Genomic DNA, 17,934 nt, shown 5'->3' on the forward strand with positions numbered 1-17,934 from the left:
GTCTGCAGCGTCAGGTAGTCTGAGATGTCGGGGAACTCCTTTGTTAATGTATAAGGATCTAATCCTATCACAAACAGCAACTTTCTGAAGGTATCTTGACCGTGCATTGGCCTCTAAACCGCAAAAATAGTTGGAGACGGTTTCACTCGCTCTTTACATAACAGCAGTCGGACAGGTTCGTCTGACTGCCACGTCATTCACCGGAAGGAAACTTGCAAACAAAAGTCACCTGATTTATGGATTGTATTCAAAGACTGAAGAAACAAAAATGAATGACAAACTAATGGGCAAACAGAACATATTTAAAAAACAAAAAAACCCGCTTCATCTCACCTTTTAGAAAAGGTTCCAAGTTGAACACATTTAAAAAGCTACAACTCAACCATCTTTAAAAAAAAAAAAAACTTTGCAGGCTTTTGTGTAGTGCTGAACTAAATTATTTTTAATGAAAATATATGAATTCTTTCCCACACATGAAAGTTTTGTGGAATTAATAATGAACGAAGGGAGTGTGGGAACTGATGTTTTTTTTAATGAAATGAGTGTTTTTTTGTTGATTTGCATAAATTCCATTTTTACTTGACATGCTTTTGTATAAAACACACCCTATGAGTAACCCATTCACTGATCACTCAGCTTTCGATAAAGGTTTAATAATTTATTTCAGAGACTCTCTCAATCCACCAGCTCCCTCCTCACCGCTTTTCTCTCGTTCATCTCGAATAAACATTTATTGTAAAACAAAAACTCAGCTAAAGTTTCAGATTTAACATGAACTACATTCTCTGCAGTTTTATACACTGTGTAGGAAAAGTCAAACCATTTCCCAAATCGTCCTTTTTCAGGAGTTTTACAGGTTCGAGTAGTTCTTTTTTTTTTTTTTTTTAAGATGTTGCGCTGACGTTTTGTTTATATATTGCCAGTAAAGATCTACGAACACATGATTTATTTCAGACAGAACGTTCCTCGCTGATTAATCAGGCACAGCAGCGAGACGGACTTCTTGATTTTTTTTTTTAATTGAGTTTACTGTCTGGTGATGGCTCCGGTCCGAAGTCCAGCTCATGAGACGCCGATTATGTCACGTAGAGAGAAATTGCAGGTCACAGCGCTCATGATGGAAGCGACGGCTTTACTTTTATCCCTCTGATTTATCCCTCTGCACGTCAGCCTCCTGAAGTCCAAATAAAACCTAAAACACATGCACATCTACAAGCACAAGTGTGAGAACCTGTGACTGCACCTGTAGGGGCTGAGAGGAGGAGATGGAGTCGAAGCACAGTCACTGGAAGAGTCCATTTTCTCCACATCCATGACTTTGTTCTAAGAAAACCATCAGACATGTGAAGGACCGCAATTCAAAGACAAATGCGTTTATAAAACACACACAAAAAAAAACGTCATCAACATTCGAACATGCACTGGTCTGCCTCTGATCACTGAGTGGGAGGAGCCTGTGATTAATCTGTTGAATATTTTAACATTCTTCATTCAGAGGGAGAGAGAAAGCACAGCCATGTAGTGTCTTGAATTGTGACGAACCTAAAGTAGTACAAAAACACACGTTCTTTATCTCTCCCTCCAAAGCGTGTGCTCGTCTCTAACCCCACATTTAGATGAAACACATAGGAAAGGGGCGTGGCATAGTGTGGAGGTGGAGTTCGGGACTTCACATGAACAGCACGTAGCACAGCGGTGGAGAATCACAAATTCCTAACAAAGCGGTCCCGATGTCCAATCACGTGGAGCTGTGCAGGGAGGCGGAGTCTCGCTCTTCCTTGTCCTCGTCGTCCATTTTGCGGCCGTGCTTCCTGAAATACTTGTACCTCTGCACGTAGAGTTTCACCAGGTTACTCACCTTCACCGGGTTGATCTCACCCGTCCTGCTGTGACAGATCTGAAAGACACAAAGGCATCTTTAGAGCAAAAGTTTGTGCACCCTCATGGCTCAGATGAAGAGGAGTCAGAAATAAAAAAAAAAAACACAGAGTGACAGTAAAATACTAAACTGACATTGGAGACTCCTTCCATAAAGGTTAAACACATGCCTCTTCAAATAACATTACACACAGTTTTTAATGCGTTTATCATCAGTGGAGCGTCCTCTGGACAAGTCCCTGAGAAGATGAAAACTAATCAAAATCAGAGTTTAAACACTTGCATCCATCTTCCTCATCTCATCTCATTATCTGTAGCCGCTTTATCCTGTTCTACAGGGTCGCAGGCAAGATGGAGCCTATCCCAGCTGACTACGGGCGAAAGGCGGGGTACACCCTGGACAAGTCGCCAGGTCATCACAGGGCTGACACATAGACACAGACAACCATTCACACTCACATTCACACCTACGCTCAATTTAGAGTCACCAGTTAACCTAACCTGCATGTCTTTGGACTGTGGGGGAAACCGGAGCACCCGGAGGAAACCCACGCGGACACGGGGAGAACATGCAAACTCCACACAGAAAGGCCCTCGCTGGCCACGGGGCTCGAACCCAGGACCTTCTTGCTGTGAGGTGACAGCGCTAACCACTACACCACCGTGCCGCCCCATCCATCTTCCTTAAGGTGAGAAATATCCTCTAATACTTTATCATCTCTGTGCTCTCTTTACAACTGTGTCTAACCTCGTTCACATCCTCTGATCAGTTTCTGGATCCTCACTGTTGGAAAGAAAGTTCTGGATTGTGATCTTATTACAGAACAGTCATCACATTTCATTTTTCAGCTTCTTGGAAGTGTGTGTTTTGTATTTGTATAAACTGAACAACAGAGGTACATTTCCCTGTTTCCCTCAGCATGGGAAACCATGCAGGGGACACTAACTTTTTCCCAAGGGAAATATATATTTTTATATATCCACCTTATTTTCATTGATAAAAGGCTTAATGACCCATATCAGCGCTGTCAGGAGACAAATGGAAATAAAACCGGCTCATTGCGTGAGAGCTGTAATGTTTCTCTGCGCATTACATTGTCCTTTATTACACACAAACAAAGCACGGGAAAGAAAGGCAGAAACCTGATCCCAGATCAGTCTTACAATCAGGTGCTTTGTGAATGGAAGTGCACGGGTTTATTTTTGCCTTTCACCAGAGGTCAAACCAAGGTCATGGTGGGCGAAGTGCTATGAAACAGCTTTACGGAGAGGAGGAGTGTGTACCTTATGCACAGCTTTCCTCAGGATGTCCTTGTACTCTTCTTTGTTGATGTCTTTGCGCTGGTAGTACGGCTTGATGGCCAACTTCACTTCCTCTACTGCCCTCTCCTGGGTGTGCAGCTTCTTTAAATACTGACCGGAAGAGATTCAGGGTGTCATTATAATTATCATCATCATTAAAATTATATTGGTGTAATAAAAGTTTGTTTTTAACGACTGTTATTGCCATCATTAATAATATTTCTATTGATTTATTCATCATTAGGGCCCGAGCACCGTTCGGTGCGAAGACGCTATTGTTTTTCGAAGGATTATTATTATTCTTATTTTTCTGTCGTGTTTGAGGCATTTCCCATGCACGAAAACTCATGAAATTTGATACACAGTCATTGTAACCGCTTCTCAGCCACAGACATTTAGCCCCGGGCGTGGCCCAGGGACTTCATAGCGCCCCCTAATTGAAACAAAACTCTTCAGAACTTATGGCCAAAACCTTACTCAGAACCCTTAGATCACTACAAAAATGACATGAATCATGATAGTTGTCCTAGCAACAGACACACAATAATAGTGACCTGCCATCATTGTGCATTTTGTTGCAGACATATAAAAACTCTGCATGTGTACACACACACACACACACACACACACACACACACAGGAAAGCTAAGATGACTTAAGATTACAGCGCGAGATAGAGATAAGGAGGAACACATGTATAGTTTTGTACATATATATAAATGTACATCTTCACACCACACACACAGTCTTTATCTATCATCCCTCAAGCAATCATGGCATTTGCAACATGCACATCACCTTTGAACATTTGATGAATATATGACATGTGACTGTTTTGTTGGGTGGCAGGATGTCCTGGGTTGCAGAACCACGTGTGGGGGCCCATCAAGGCCGCTAGTGGCTTTAACTACATCGAGACTGTCTGTTCCCCGAGCTCAACAAAAAAAGTAGAAATACTCAGAGTTTGCTCCAGTAACCTAATCAATATAAAATTAGATCAGACTGACTGTACAGCTGCTGCCAGCACCTTTGATCTAAAGGTGGGGCTATTAAATATTAGATCTCTTACATCTAAAGGTTAATGAACTCATTACTGATCAGGAGTTTAATGTACTGTGTTTAACAGAAACATGGATTAAGCCAAATGAATATATAGCATTAAATGAAGCGAGTCCTCCTGGATACAGTTATATACACCAGCCTCGTCTAACTGGCAGAGGAGGAGGCGGCGCGGTTATTTATAACGATTATCTAGGTGTAACACAAAAACCTGGTTATAAATTTAATACATTTGAAGTTCTTCATACTCATATAATGTATGTAGCCTCGAAAAATAAGAAAAATATACCCAGTTAATTCCGTTACTTATTATTTACAGGCCCCCGGGGCCATATTCTGAGTTTCTTTCTGAATTTGCAGATTTTATCTCAGATCTGGTTATTTCCTTAGACAAAGCTTTAGTTGTCGGAGATTTTAATATTCACTTCGATAACCCAGAAGACCCTTTAAAAACAGCGTTTGTGTCCATTTTAGATTCAGTCGGGATTAATCAGAATGTCATAGGACCGACCCATAATGGTGGTCACACCCTCGATCTAATACTAACATTCAGATTAAACATAGATAATCTAGTCATACTTCCACAGTCTGAAGTTATCTCAGATCATTGTCTCATCTCATTCAAAATATGTCTGTCTGAGTAATAATATATGCACCTCACCACGCTACTGTATTAAACGTACTACATTCACGTCAACTACTGCACAGAGCTTTATAAATGATCTCCCAGAGTTATCAACTTTGATTGGGTCACTGTCAGCCCCTGCACAACTTGATCAGGCAACTGAATGCTTAGAGTCAACATTCCGCCATACTTTAGATAATGTAGCTCCTCTTAAAAGGAAAACGGTCAGAGACAAAAAAATTAGCACCTTCATATAATGATGACACTCGCACATTAAAACAGACCACTCGAAAATTGGAACGTAAATGGCGTCAAACAAAATTGGTAGCGTTCAAATTAGTGTGGAAGGAGAGCTTCCTGAAGTATAGAAAAGCTCTTAGTGCTGCGAGATCAACATATCTCTCCTCCCTAATAGAAGATAACAAAAATAATCCTAGATTCCTATTTAATACTGTAGCAAAATTAACCAGGAATAAGTCCACTATAGACACATGCACACCTGCAGTATGGAGTAGCAACGACTTCATTAATTTTTTTTTAAATGACAAAATTGAGAATATCCGACAAAAAATTCAAACTACTAATTTAAGGTCAGACAATGAAAGTGACCCTGTAGTTAACAATATAACTGTATCAGATCATCAGTTAGAATGTTTTACTCCCCTTAGAGAAACTGAATTACTTTCATTAATCTCTACATCAAAAGCCTCAACTTGTGTACTAGATCCCTTACCTACACGTCTATTCAAACAGATAATACCTGAAGTAATTGAACCGCTTCTAAAAATAATAAATTCTTCTCTTATGATCGACTATGTACCCAAATCCTTTATACTAGCAGTTATCAAACCCCTGATTAAAAAACCTGACCTTGATCCCTGTCGGCTGTCCAATTATCGGCCGATATCAAACCTCCCCTTTATCTCCAAGATCCTTGAAAAAGCTGTGGCACAGCAGTTATGCTCATATTTACACTGGAATAACATCCATGAAATGTATCAGTCAGGATTTAGACCTCATCATAGCACAGAGACAGCTCTGGTTAAAGTAGTAAACGACCTACTGTTGGCGTCTGATCAGGGCTGTGTCTCGCTGCTTGTGTTGCTTGACCTTAGTGCAGCATTTGATACCATTGATCATTCCATTCTTCTGGATAGACTAGAAAATGTTGTGGGAGTTAAGGGAACGGCCCTCTCCTGGCTCAGCTCTTATTTAACTGATCACTGTCAGTATGTTGATATAAAACGGTGATATTTCTAGACGTACTAAGGTAAAGTTTGGTGTTCCACAAGGTTCTGTCTTGGGTCCACTGCTTTTTTCTTTATATATGTTCCCTCTGGGTGATATTATTCGTAAACATTGTATTAGTTTCCACTGTTATGCTGATGACACACAGTTGTACGTTTCTACAAAACCAGATGAGAGACACCAGCTTAATAGAATTGAGGAATGTGTGAAGGACATTAGACACTGGATGCTTATTAACTTCCTTCTGCTTCACTCTGACAAGACTGAAGTACTTGTACTCGGACCACATGCAGCTAGAAGTAAGTTTTCTGATTCCACAGTAACTCTGGATGGCCTTTCTGTTTCTTCACGTGCAGCAGTAAAAGACCTCGGAGTGATTATTGACCCCAGTCTTTCATTCGAAACTCACATTGAGAACATCACCCGGATAGCTTTCTTTCATCTCAGAAATATTACTAAGATAAGAAATTTAATGTCACTACATGACGCGGAAAAACTAGTCCATGCTTTCGTTCCCTCCAGGTTGGATTATTGTAATGCCTTACTGTCTGGATGTTCCAATAAGTGCATAAACAAGCTCCAGCTAGTTCAAAATGCAGCAGCAAGAGTCCTTACTAGAACTAGAAAATATGACCCCATCACCCCTGTCTTATCCACACTGCATTGGCTCCCAATCAAATTTCGTATTGATTATAAAATACTACTATTGACCTTTAAAGCACTGAATGTTCTCGCACCACAGTACCTGAGTGAACTTCTGCTCCTCTATGACCCGCCACGCCTACTTGGATCAAAAGGTGCAGGCTATCTGCTGGTACCTCGTATAGTGAAGGCTACATCAGGGGGCGGAGCCTTTTCTTACAAAGCCCCACAGTTATGGAACAGCCTTCCAAGTAGTGTTTGGGAATCAGACACAGTCTCAGTGTTTAAGTCTCGGCTGAAAACAGATCTGTTTAGTCAAGCCTTGTGTTAATGGTGTTTATGAGGTAAAGGTGTAGATCTGGAGGGTCCTCAGACAGAGTGTTTGGTAAACTGGGATGTATGGATGCTGTCAGTCCCCACTCGCTTGCTCACTCGAGTTTGTTGACGGTGTAGTGGCTGCTGCTGTATGTCCCGGGGCCCCTCATGCCCGAGTTACCTTCTGGCTCTCCACTTTTAGTTATGCTGTCATAGTTAGTTGCCGGAGTCCCTGCTTGTACTCGGTGCAATATGTATACTGTTCCTACTTATTCAGGTGACATTGGGCATACCTAACAACCTGTGTTTTCTTTCCCCTCCCCCCCAATCTGTCCCTCTGAGTTACATGGAGTCAACAGGAAATATTTTGGTGGAGAGGGTGGAGACCTCGACTGGCTATCATAGCCTGCAGGGAATCGGCCTTCAGACATTCTGTCGCATGTCCCAGACCCGGTGAAATGTAACTGAATTGTCTTGGCCAGCCCTAAGGGTCCCATCTGCATCCCATCATTGCTGAGGAGTGTGCTCCCATCACCCAATCAAGCATCCAGCCAGAGCAGGTCATGATATTTTTTAACCATATCAGGGTTCTCCACGAGGGGTTTTAGAGGTGCGGGCCGCCCCCCTTTCTGTGATTCCCGTCCCCGTTTAATTTCTGCTGCCCCTTTACAAAAGGAAGAGACGTCCCTTTGTTTTCTTTGTGACAGATAGCCTCTCTCTTTTGGAGTACCGACAACGTGACAACACCCGAGTGTGAAACTCATTTACCAGCAATTAGTTTAGTCAGTCTGACGATTATAGTCTAAGAAAAGCGTTTCACACTTCGGCGTTTTTGACACATTGTTCTTGCGCCGGGAGATAACATGCCTTTATAATAACGTGTGAATCGACACCAAGTTCGAGATAACTGATTGAACAGGAAGATCACCTTCGAAGTGGATGTTTAGGAAAAGAGGAAAGTAGGTAATTGAGTTAGTTTCTTTCAAATATCAAATCATTTTGTGCAACCATATTTTAGAGATCATGTTAGGCTGTGTAATTACTACAATGCATTTTGCTTGAGTCTGTATGAATGAGTTTAAATTACAATGTTATTTTTCTTTATCTTCTTAGACTGTTAACTGGTGAACATGGATGGAGCAGTGTAAATATAGCCATAGAGCAGTGTAAATATAGCCAAAACAACATCTTTTCAATGTACTTTACTCTCTAAAAAAAAATTATTTTTCCAGTGGTGCCTGCAATTACATTTCCATTTCAAACAATGTCAGCTTTTGTGGAGCAGTGTGAATATAGTTAATACAAAAACTTTTCTGTACTTTTCTGTTCTTTTTTTGTAGTTTGCTAAATAAAAAAAAATATTTTTTCCAGTTCCATTTCAAACAATGTGTCTGAATATGATGTGTGTGTAATGTTTGATGTATGATGTGTTTTGTACCAGTCCAATTGATTCCTCTATTCTAAATGATTACTATTTGAGAGTATTTTACGTAAATTGTATGCAAATGACATATGTAAATTTATGCAAATTTGTTTTAAGGTCATCTGATTGACCCCCACCCCCCTATATTTTCAATCCGTGGAGAACCCTGCATATTAACATGCCATTGTTGTGTATTATGCCTGATGTCAAGACTCTCGTCTCTGCGAGCCTACCACACAGACTTAATACTTGTGTCATTTTTAGGGCAAACCTAACAACCTGTGTTTTCTCCCCCCCCCAATCTGTCCCTCTGAGTTACATGTTGGTCCTGGGATCGAGATGCTGAACCTCTTCTGCTCCTCGGACCTGCCTGATCCATCCTGGTGCCCTGTGTCTGGCTGGACTCTCATCGCATCGCTCCTGTGGAGGACGGCCCCATGTGGACAGTTGAAAGTCACACCTGGAGGACGCTCTGGACTCTTACAGTAATGCTTTTATGGCTGAGGACTACAGTTGACTTGCTAACTTTAGGACTGCAGTCGTCATGAACAGTTTTGCACTCAAGTTCCCATCAATGAAGAGTTTATAACATCAACGAAACTGACTTCATGTTAAAACTGTTAATGTTATAGTCAGGCTGTCTGTTATCACCCAAATGAGGATGGGTTCCCTTTTGAGTCTGGTTCCTCTTGAGGTTTCTTCCTCATGTCGTCTGAGGGAGTTTTTCCTTGCCACCGTCGCCACAGGCTTGCTCATTGGGGATAGATTAGGGATAAAATTAGCTCATGCTTTAAGTCATTCAAATTCTGTAAAGCTGCTTTGTGACAATGTTTATTGTTAAAAGCGCCATACAAATAAACTTGACTTTAATTACTATTGTTGTTGGTATTATTATTATTATTACCAGAATATATTGACGACTATAATTACTGTTATTAACATCATTAATTATTTTTATTATTTAGTCATTGTAATAATAATAATGCATGTTTATTGTTACTATGAATACTTGTCAGTGTCAAAACATTAATTTCAATTAATTCTAGAAAAAAAAAATGCAAGAGAAAAAAACAAAAAAAAAACCCAAAACTACTTATTAGCTGAGCACGACCAAAGACCGAGGTCTGATATTTTCCTGTAAAGACCAAGTAAGCGAGGTTAATAAGGAGTTTATTATATGGCTTTTTTATTTCTAAAGATTAAAGTAGATAAGTAAAGCGGTCATTATAATTTTCAGTCTCGACATATTTGTAACACAGACGAGTCATGCATGCAGAATAAAAACGGTTAGCGGTTTCAAAATTGAATTTCAGTTAGCGGTTTCTGAATGCTCTTCGATGCTCATTTCTTGAATAACTGACTCTTGCTTGTCTTTCGGCTGTTTCCGATTCCATTTTGGTTTCCGATTCATCTTTTTTTGTCATTTTATTTTGCAACATTGAAAGTCGGTGCCTTGGAAAGAAAGTCTGCAATTGCCCACGGGCATTACGGGAAAATTCTGCCTTCCAGTGAATCAATCAGAGCACGCAATTTTACTGGAAGTAGCTTGTGCCATATAATAAGGCAGATTAATATCACTCCATTAAGCCCCCTGACCCCATACGTCTCTTTGCACAATTTGAACGTTTGATGCCTTCACGTGCTTTCAGAAGGTCCAACTTCCCACTTATAAAGTCAGAATTATGAGTCCCTCACGTTCAGGTGCTTTGTTGTCAGAATGAAATGCCTCTTATCCCCCATACTGAAAGGTTGCAGGTCATCCCAATTTGGGATTTTGGATATCAAAATTATTTCCACTTGACAAGTTGAGGGGGCGTTCATGTGCAACCTCCAAGTTGGCAGACCTAGCTTCGCCCCCGATGATAACGTGAGCAACCAGTCTCACCAAGCCACACTCGAACAGGTAATCAGACAACTGTTTACCTGTGGCAGATTAATCAGCTCAAGAGCTAAATGAATGCAATGGACTGCAGGTCAGTGTCTGTGGTCGAGGACAGGGCGTTTACAGGGGCTTTACACACTGTGTGCTCTGGCACAAATTCATAACCTGCCATCAAGAAATACAATTCTGTCCAAAATCCAGCAGCTTTATGAGACCGAAAAGGGAGCAAAAAAGGACGCGTTACAGAGGATGTACATGTATAATAAAATACTGAAATATTTGGAAATGCTTCTTAGGGCAAATATTGATATATGCAGTTAAATTAAAAAAAAAAAAAAAAGGCACGTAATTAATCAGATTCGTTTTTAAACTGCTTGACAAGTCCTATAGTCTTTCTTACTGATTTTTTTTTTTAATAATTTCTATGTTTTTGCATTAGTATCACTGACTGTTACCAAAATGATGACTATTTACTCCCACTGCTATAATTATGAGAGAGGTGTACCTTGTCAGGGTCTTTACTGTCTACATCCCAGCCTGTCTCACTGGCACCCCCTGCTGCCCCAGACAGCCCCATGGGCAGTGGAGGAGGTGGAGTCTGAGCACATCCACCACCCAATGAAATTCCAGGATGTAGGTGTGCCGGTGGGGTTTTGGTGCAGCCAACCAATGGGAGGGAGCCATGGAGAATGAACTGGGTGGGAGTTGGACCTGGGGGCGGGGCGTGTGATGGAGGAGGAGGAGGAACTAGTGAGGCAGAGGAGGAAGATGTAGAATGTGACTGGGGCTGGTTCTGGTTAGCCTGAGAGAGAATCTGTTTTGCATATAAAACAAGACAGAGATAATTAGCTCACACTGAATACTAATATTATAATTGATATGAATTAATTAACCAGTGAAACTGCAGAAGGGAAGAAAGAGGAGCACAGAGCTCACCTGGCTCGTGGCCTGAATGAACTCCTGCGCTTTGGCTCGACTGGCAATGTTGGCTTCCTCCATCTTAAACAGGAGAGCAGTCACTGGAATGGGACAGAGATGAAGAATTAGGCTTTCATACGGAAAAATGACATCTTTATCATCCTGCATCACTTCCAACTCCACATCCTCACAAATTAGATGAATATGTGAAGAAAATAATTTTACTGTACTGCACTTGTATTTGGCTGCTTTCACACTAGATGCTTTTCCTCAACTCTACAGAAAGCGACGGCATTCCACTCACCTAAAATGTGACATCTAGTGATTTTTTCGCACCCAATCAATCAAGTCACAAGTTGTGGGACAAGCAAGAGAACCCAACATGGATGACAAAGTGCCAGTGAAAAATGTGTCTTGTTTAGGAGCAGAAATATGGAAAACTGCATTTTTTTGGGGGAAAAAAAATCTTTCACTCAGATTTGTGGATGGTGGAGTGGCTGCTGCTTTATGTCCCAGGGCTCCCTCCTGTCTGTGCTACCTTCTGGCTCTCCCTTTTAATCATACTGTTATAGCTAGTCTCACCGGAGTCCCTGCTGGCACACAGTGCAAAATGCACACCGTTTTTTAACCATGAGGTGACACCAGACATACCTAACATCCGAGTTTTTCTCTCTCAAGTTACACATAATCACTCCCGAGATAGTAATGATGCCAACTTCTCCTGCTCGCCAAACCTGCCTGATCCATCCCGATGTCCTACTTCTGGCTACAGTTCTCATCACATCGCTCCTGTGGAGGACAGCCCCATATCACCAGCCTAAAGATACACTTTGAAGATGGTTCTGGACACTTAATATAGAAGCTGGTTATTAATAAATCACACACACTGTTATCATCCGAATGAGGACGGGGTTCCTCTCAATTTTTTTCCTCACGTTGTCTGAGGGAGGTTTTCCTTGCTATGGTCTCCTCAGGCTTGCTCATTAGGTAAATAATTAGCTCATTATTTATTAATTCATTTCTTTAAAATCTAAGTATTTCTATAAAGCTATTTCTATAAAAAAGAGTGTATTATTAAAAGCTCTATACAAATTAACTGACTTGACTTGTGTTCATTCAGCTACAAGAGCATTAGCAAGGTCAGCCACTGATGTTGGGTGAGGAGGACTGGGGTGCAGTCAGAGTTCCAGGTTTTCAGTGGGGTTGAGGTCAACGCTCTGTGAAGGACACTCAAGTTCACTCAAGACAGTGTAGAACAAGTCTTTTTTTGTACATTCACCAGCACGTGATACGTTTCTGATTTTCCTGCCTCCAATGCTTCAGTGAAGGGAAGCAACCTCCTCATCGCCAGGAGTTACACAACTCCTTACTTCATCTGCTGAAATTGATAAATCTAATCTAGAGAGCAAGCTCGGCCAGTCGGTTGATACTAGCTAGGGCTAGTTAGAATGCTGGTGTGGTTAGTGTGTGTGTCAAATGAGCGGCTTTTAAGTGACCTGATCAGGGACATTTCTTGGTTTAAAAAAAAAAAGCCAATAGCGAAAGCTGTCGGTCTTTCTTCGAGCCAGGGTTTCTATCTCTACTTCTGGAGGCCCACTGCCCTACAAAGTTTCCCCATGCCCAAAACCCCTGACCCACTTCATGAGCTAATTATCAAGAGTTTCATATTTTTGGGTCAGGTGAAAACCTGACACTCTCTTGGGTAGTGGACTGAGAAATGGCCTTCCTCCAGTACACCTGATTCAAATAACTAGAGTTGTGTGTTGGAAAAAGCAACAAGCTAACAATTTGAGAACTCTGCAGTATGAACCTTGAAGGAGGATAAAACTCACACGCAAGTACGCCTCCAGCGGTGCAGTCTACGCCTGTCTGAAGGCTCCAGGGCAAAGGTGGCACAGCAGAGGGTGGGGGTGGAGGGGGCGGAGGCTTACTGACCGTTGAAGAGGACACTGAAGCTGAGGAGGATGAGGAAGGTTCAGCTGCCAGAGGAGGAATGGAATGTGCAAGAGAAGCTGCGGCCAACGCTGATGAAGTAGAGCAAGGTGGTGACGTCTTCTGGTCATCGAGTGGGAGCAGTTTGGAGACAGACTGCGAAATTCCATCTCCTCTTGACGGTGGTGGGCTAGGAGGTGACTTTGCAGGCACAAGCAGGGTGGACTGAGACTGAACAGGGCACTCTTCTGAAAGGAAAGAAGGTTCAGGAGTCTTGCAGCTGCTGTCTACAGTCTGAGAGTCTGGAGATGATTCTCTAGTGTCTCGAGAAGGCGGTAAAGACAATGGAGGAGTGTGAGGGGGCGAGGAAGATGGGGGAAGAATACTTGTCGATGAGGAGGAGGATGATGATGAAGATGCAGATGAAGGTGTGGGCCCAGGATGTGTGGAGGGTGGACTTGATGGTTTAGGACCGATTCCACCCAAAGGCTGAATATCTGCAGCATCAGTCCAACCAGATCCCAATGTACTGCTGTTGGCACCTTTGGTGTTAGGCCCGTCAACTACAAGACCCTTCTCCCGGGACTTCTTTCCTGGCCTTCGTCTGCGTTTTGCTGCTGAGGATGATGTGGGTGAGGATGCAGATGATGATGTGGAGGTGGTGGAGCTTGGCTTGGCTTTCTTTGACTTGAGTCCTGTTGGGTTCGTTGAGGACAGGGATGAAAGGGTATTCCGCTGCTTGCCAGTCTTATTCAAATCTTTGACTCTGCCAGGCAAGGAAAGCGGTTCTGAGCAGGGCTTCAGGAATGGAGATCGGCTTTCGTTGTCCCGACGGAAAACAACAGCTATAGACCCGCCCACCACTGAGGGTCCTGTTGTTCCACTGGGTCCCAGAAGATCAATACCCAGTTTACCAGAGTTTCCTGTGGTGCTGCTTACTCCCTCCCGGACCAGCACCGAGACTTTAGACTGTAGTTTACCCTTCCTGCTGCTTCCGCCAAGCTTCTTGGATCTTCCTGAGCGACTGGATTCCTTCTTGCTTGGTTTATCTTTCCCAGTCTTCCGTACTCTTTTGGCAGAGGATGAGGAAGCAGCGAGAGAAAGGGGAGCAGTGTTGCCAGAGGATGCAGAAAGAGGCGAGGACAGTGAGGGCAAAAGGCTTTTACTTTTGCTTGCTTTGGGTCTGTGAGAAGAGGAGGAAGTGGATGATTCAGACTGGCCCAGTTTTTTGCTCCTCGATCTGGATTTCTTCTTCTGATGGTGCCGGCTACTTTTGAGAGCTGGGGATTTGAGTTTGGGGCTTGGCAAAGGAGGTTCAGGGGGAGGAGGGAGCAGAGGGGAGTCCTCAAGTGAAGGGTAATCAGAGTCCAACGCCTCTCCATCCAAAGAAAGCATGTCTGGCTCGGGCTGGTCCGAGAGCCGGTCCGATTCATAACCATGGTATCGAACAGGGCTTAGAGAGGTGGGATGAGATCTGCTCCTATGCTCCTCATCATCAGAGCGTCTCCTCCGTTTCCTCTTGCGCTTGCGGGGTTTATCCGAGTCTTGTGTAGGACTCTGGGCCCGATCCTGGGTGTGGGAAGGAGAGGTAGTGATCAAGGTATTGGTGGGTGTAGTGGTAACAGTGATGGTACGTTTGATTGCGAAAAGGTCCGAGCCATTCAGGTCCTGAATAGACGGAGGTACGACAGGACGGCCATCTCTTCTCCTGTCCCGCTCCCTTTCCCGCCCTCTTTCTTTCTCCCCGTCTCTTCGATTGCTGCTCTCTCTTCTCCTTTTTGCATCCCCCCTCTCTCGGCTATCTGACCTCTTGCTTCGTTCCTCCTGATCCCTCTTCCTTCCTTCTCTCATTCTGGAGTCTTTATCTCTCTCTCGGTTATCTCTCCTCCTGTCTCGGTATCGATCCCTTTCCCGGTCTCTGTCCCGATTTCGGTCTCTCCCTCGGTGGTGGCCTTCCAAGGGGCTGGACCAGGACCTGCGACTGTGCGTATGCCGAGAGGCGTTATGGGAGTGAGAAGATGGCTCTGGAGAGCTGCGATGTGTGGTCTTCCTTGTTTGACTATAACTTCTGCTGCTCCTCCTCCTGTCCTTGTCTTTTCCTTCTCTTCTGCTCCTCCTTTCATGCTCCCTCTCCTTGTTCTCTCTACTTGCTCTTTCCGATTCCCCCTTTTCCTCTTTCCTCTTCTTTCGCTTTTCCTTTTCCTGTCCTTTCATCTTGCGCCGATCTCTCTCCTTGGAGCTTTTGGAAGATCTGCGACTCCTTACCTTCTCCGTGGCCTGGGGTTGGGATGCCGGTGGGGAGAGAGATGGTATGGGTAGGACAGATGCAGGAGGCGGCGATATGGATGCTGAAGAAGGGCAAGATCTGAATCTCTGTTTTCGTCTGTTGGTGAGTTTCCTTCTCAGGTCTCCCATGCCAATAGGGGGCACCGGTTGTTTGTCCCAGTCACCCTCCGCTCGAATTGATACAAATCCTTCACCGTCAAGGACTCGCAGTATCCTCTCAGGTTTGAGACCTCCCCCCTGTAAGAATGAAGGACTCCCCGAGGACGGTAGCAGCACCTCCCTTCTTATCTCAATCTCCCTTTCCCTTCTGCTCTCAGCAACACCCACAATCTCTCCTTCTTCTATTTCTGAGTGCTCTGAGTCATCCTCTTCTCTTCGATCTTTTCCTCGTTGTCTCGTATGTTTGATCCTGTTCACCTGTGTAGGCGTGTGCTCAGACACCAACAGTCGCTCTCCTGTCTCTGTTGAGTCTGGAGGCGGACCCTCTGCCTCAGGAGTTGTCTCCAGCTCCACCTCTTTAGTGTCCTTTATGTCACATGCTATTCTTATGCTGCTGATCGAACTTTCCTCCTCTCCATCTTGATCATCGTTCATCTCTTTCTCTGATGCTGGTGATCCGGTGGGTTCAAAGGGGTCGTACTTATCTCCTTCGTCTCCGGCCACTACGCCTGGCATGCCCTCGCCCTCTGTGGGTTGAAAGGGGTCATATATCTCCGTGTCCATGTCCTCCCTCTGGCCATTGTCATAAAGATGGGGTGATGAAGACAGATGATGTAAAGAAGCTGTAGGAGGTGCAGAGAGCAACGAGGGAGCCAGAGATGATGAGGTCGACGACACGCCATCTCCGCCTGTTTTTCTGACCCGATTATTCCCAGCACAGGTGCCGTCCTCCTCCTCGCGATATCCTGTTCCCATTCTTCCAGGAGAGGTTGAGAAAGCAGAGGAGGGGGAAGAAGGAGCAGATGAGGGTGAGGACGGAGATGTGGAGGGAGAAGAAGGGAGAGGGCTTTTTACAGTCTCTGGCACCCTCTTAGAGGTGCAGAGAGGAGACGGCCTGGGCATCTGTGCCACGGTTCGACAGAGCAGTGTAGAAACCACTGTTCTAGCTTAAGCGATGTCGGAAGGAGCTCTCTGTCAAAGGTGTAGCCTGAGAGATGAACACAAACATATAAATCACTTCAGCAGGGGACATCAACAGAGACGTGACACATAAATAAGGTGACACACGGATTTACCTGTCCTTCTTCCAGCAACAAAGCCTCGTTTACTCTGATGGCTGACGCAGGTTTCACATCAAAGAGACTTGGAAAAGGCAAAATCATAAAATCAATCAGTATTCAATTTAAAATCAAATCAATCAATCAATCTCACTATAAGAGAGAAAACTTCAAGCAACAGAGAGAGGGGTTGGTGAGTGAACGAGTGTGTATAGCAGCTATAAAGCGAGAACAAGAACTGACTCCTTTCACTAATGTTCTATAATGTTAATGTAATGATGAATGGATTAAAAAGTATGATGTATCATTCTATAACAAATAATACAAATCACCTGTAATTGACAGCAAATTGGTGTAGTAGAAGAGGAATAAAACACTTAGGGACATGGTGTGATAGGGAAATAATCAACTTTAGGGTGGTATCAGTAACTCCACTTTGTAGTGACATGTCTGTGAAATGACTCGATGTAAATGTCAGGATGCACGTCCCTCAGAGTACCGCAGGGATGTGGAATATTTTCCCCCTTCTTTCTCGGCCAAAACTAAACGTTGTTTTATATACCGGACATTTATCTTCTAAGTTCGGTGACTAGTGGACATGTAGTGATGAGATCCGACACCGGCACTGTTTATGCCGTGATCACGTGACCTGCGTTCTTGTAAACATTAAAACTGCACAATGTCAACACTTACCCATCCGTGAGCCCATGCTGAGAGCACAGCTGAGACATAAGGAACGTAGTGTTGGATAAACAGCAGCCCACTGAACCATCATCTCACACACACACGCGTCAACTTTCAACTCTGACTGATCCAGAACAGATAGTGTAAATGAACATCACACTTCCTGTGACAGATTGATGTTGTCTGTTTTACATTACCAGCCAATCAGAGTCATCAGGGGGTCTGTCTGTCTCCGTGGTAACTCCTCAAACCAATAGTCCTTTTATCAGCTGTAAACTCCTCCTCCTTTTCTTCCACTCCATCTGAGCAGCGTTGTGCCTGAGACTGAAATCGAAAGTGAAATTTTACACTGCACCACTTTCACTTTGAAACATTGTTTTTATTTTGAAATTCCCATTTTAAAAAAAAATCAGATGTGAAATCATTATTAAACAACATTCCATCATGAAAACTGAACACAGTCAGGAGGTGAAAACACGACTCATTACTGAGACCAACGTTATGTTCAAAATTTAAATTCTGG

The 17,934-nt window shown here is 43.5% G+C and overlaps 1 protein-coding gene across 2 annotated transcripts; it reads right to left on the bottom strand.

Moving 5' to 3' along the window:
- Nucleotides 1–637: 637 nt before the first annotated feature.
- scaf1 (SR-related CTD-associated factor 1) lies at nucleotides 638–17,630 on the bottom strand. Of its 2 annotated transcripts, none has more exons than XM_060902329.1 (7): nucleotides 17,609–17,630; nucleotides 16,746–16,812; nucleotides 13,125–16,657; nucleotides 11,311–11,393; nucleotides 10,880–11,188; nucleotides 3,163–3,291; nucleotides 638–1,897 (listed from the first exon to the last, which is right to left on the bottom strand). In XM_060902329.1, exons 3-7 carry the CDS (start codon nucleotides 16,570–16,572, stop codon nucleotides 1,739–1,741), a joined length of 4,128 nt encoding a protein of 1,375 aa, XP_060758312.1. In that variant the 5' UTR covers nucleotides 16,573–16,657; nucleotides 16,746–16,812; nucleotides 17,609–17,630; the 3' UTR covers nucleotides 638–1,738. The 2 variants fall into 2 exon arrangements, with proteins under 2 accessions (XP_060758312.1, XP_060758311.1); XM_060902328.1 differs by having other exon boundaries at nucleotides 17,421–17,627.
- Between the last annotated feature and the right edge of the window lie 304 nt (nucleotides 17,631–17,934).

Source organism: Neoarius graeffei, chromosome 20 (genome assembly GCF_027579695.1).
Source record: "Neoarius graeffei isolate fNeoGra1 chromosome 20, fNeoGra1.pri, whole genome shotgun sequence".
Lineage (NCBI taxonomy): Eukaryota > Metazoa > Chordata > Actinopteri > Siluriformes > Ariidae > Neoarius > Neoarius graeffei.

Excerpts from the sequence above, each read along its gene's own strand:
- scaf1 (XM_060902329.1), bottom strand. The coding sequence starts at position 16,572 with ATGCCCAGGCCGTCTCCTCTCTGCACCTCTAAGAGGGTGCCAGAGACT. Across the intron at positions 11,189-11,310 it reads TCATTCAGGCCACGAGCCAG|ATTCTCTCTCAGGCTAACCA; the intron begins GTGAGCTCTGTG and ends TATGCAAAACAG. Across the intron at positions 3,292-10,879 it reads ACAGTAAAGACCCTGACAAG|TATTTAAAGAAGCTGCACAC; the intron begins GTACACCTCTCT and ends TCTTCCGGTCAG.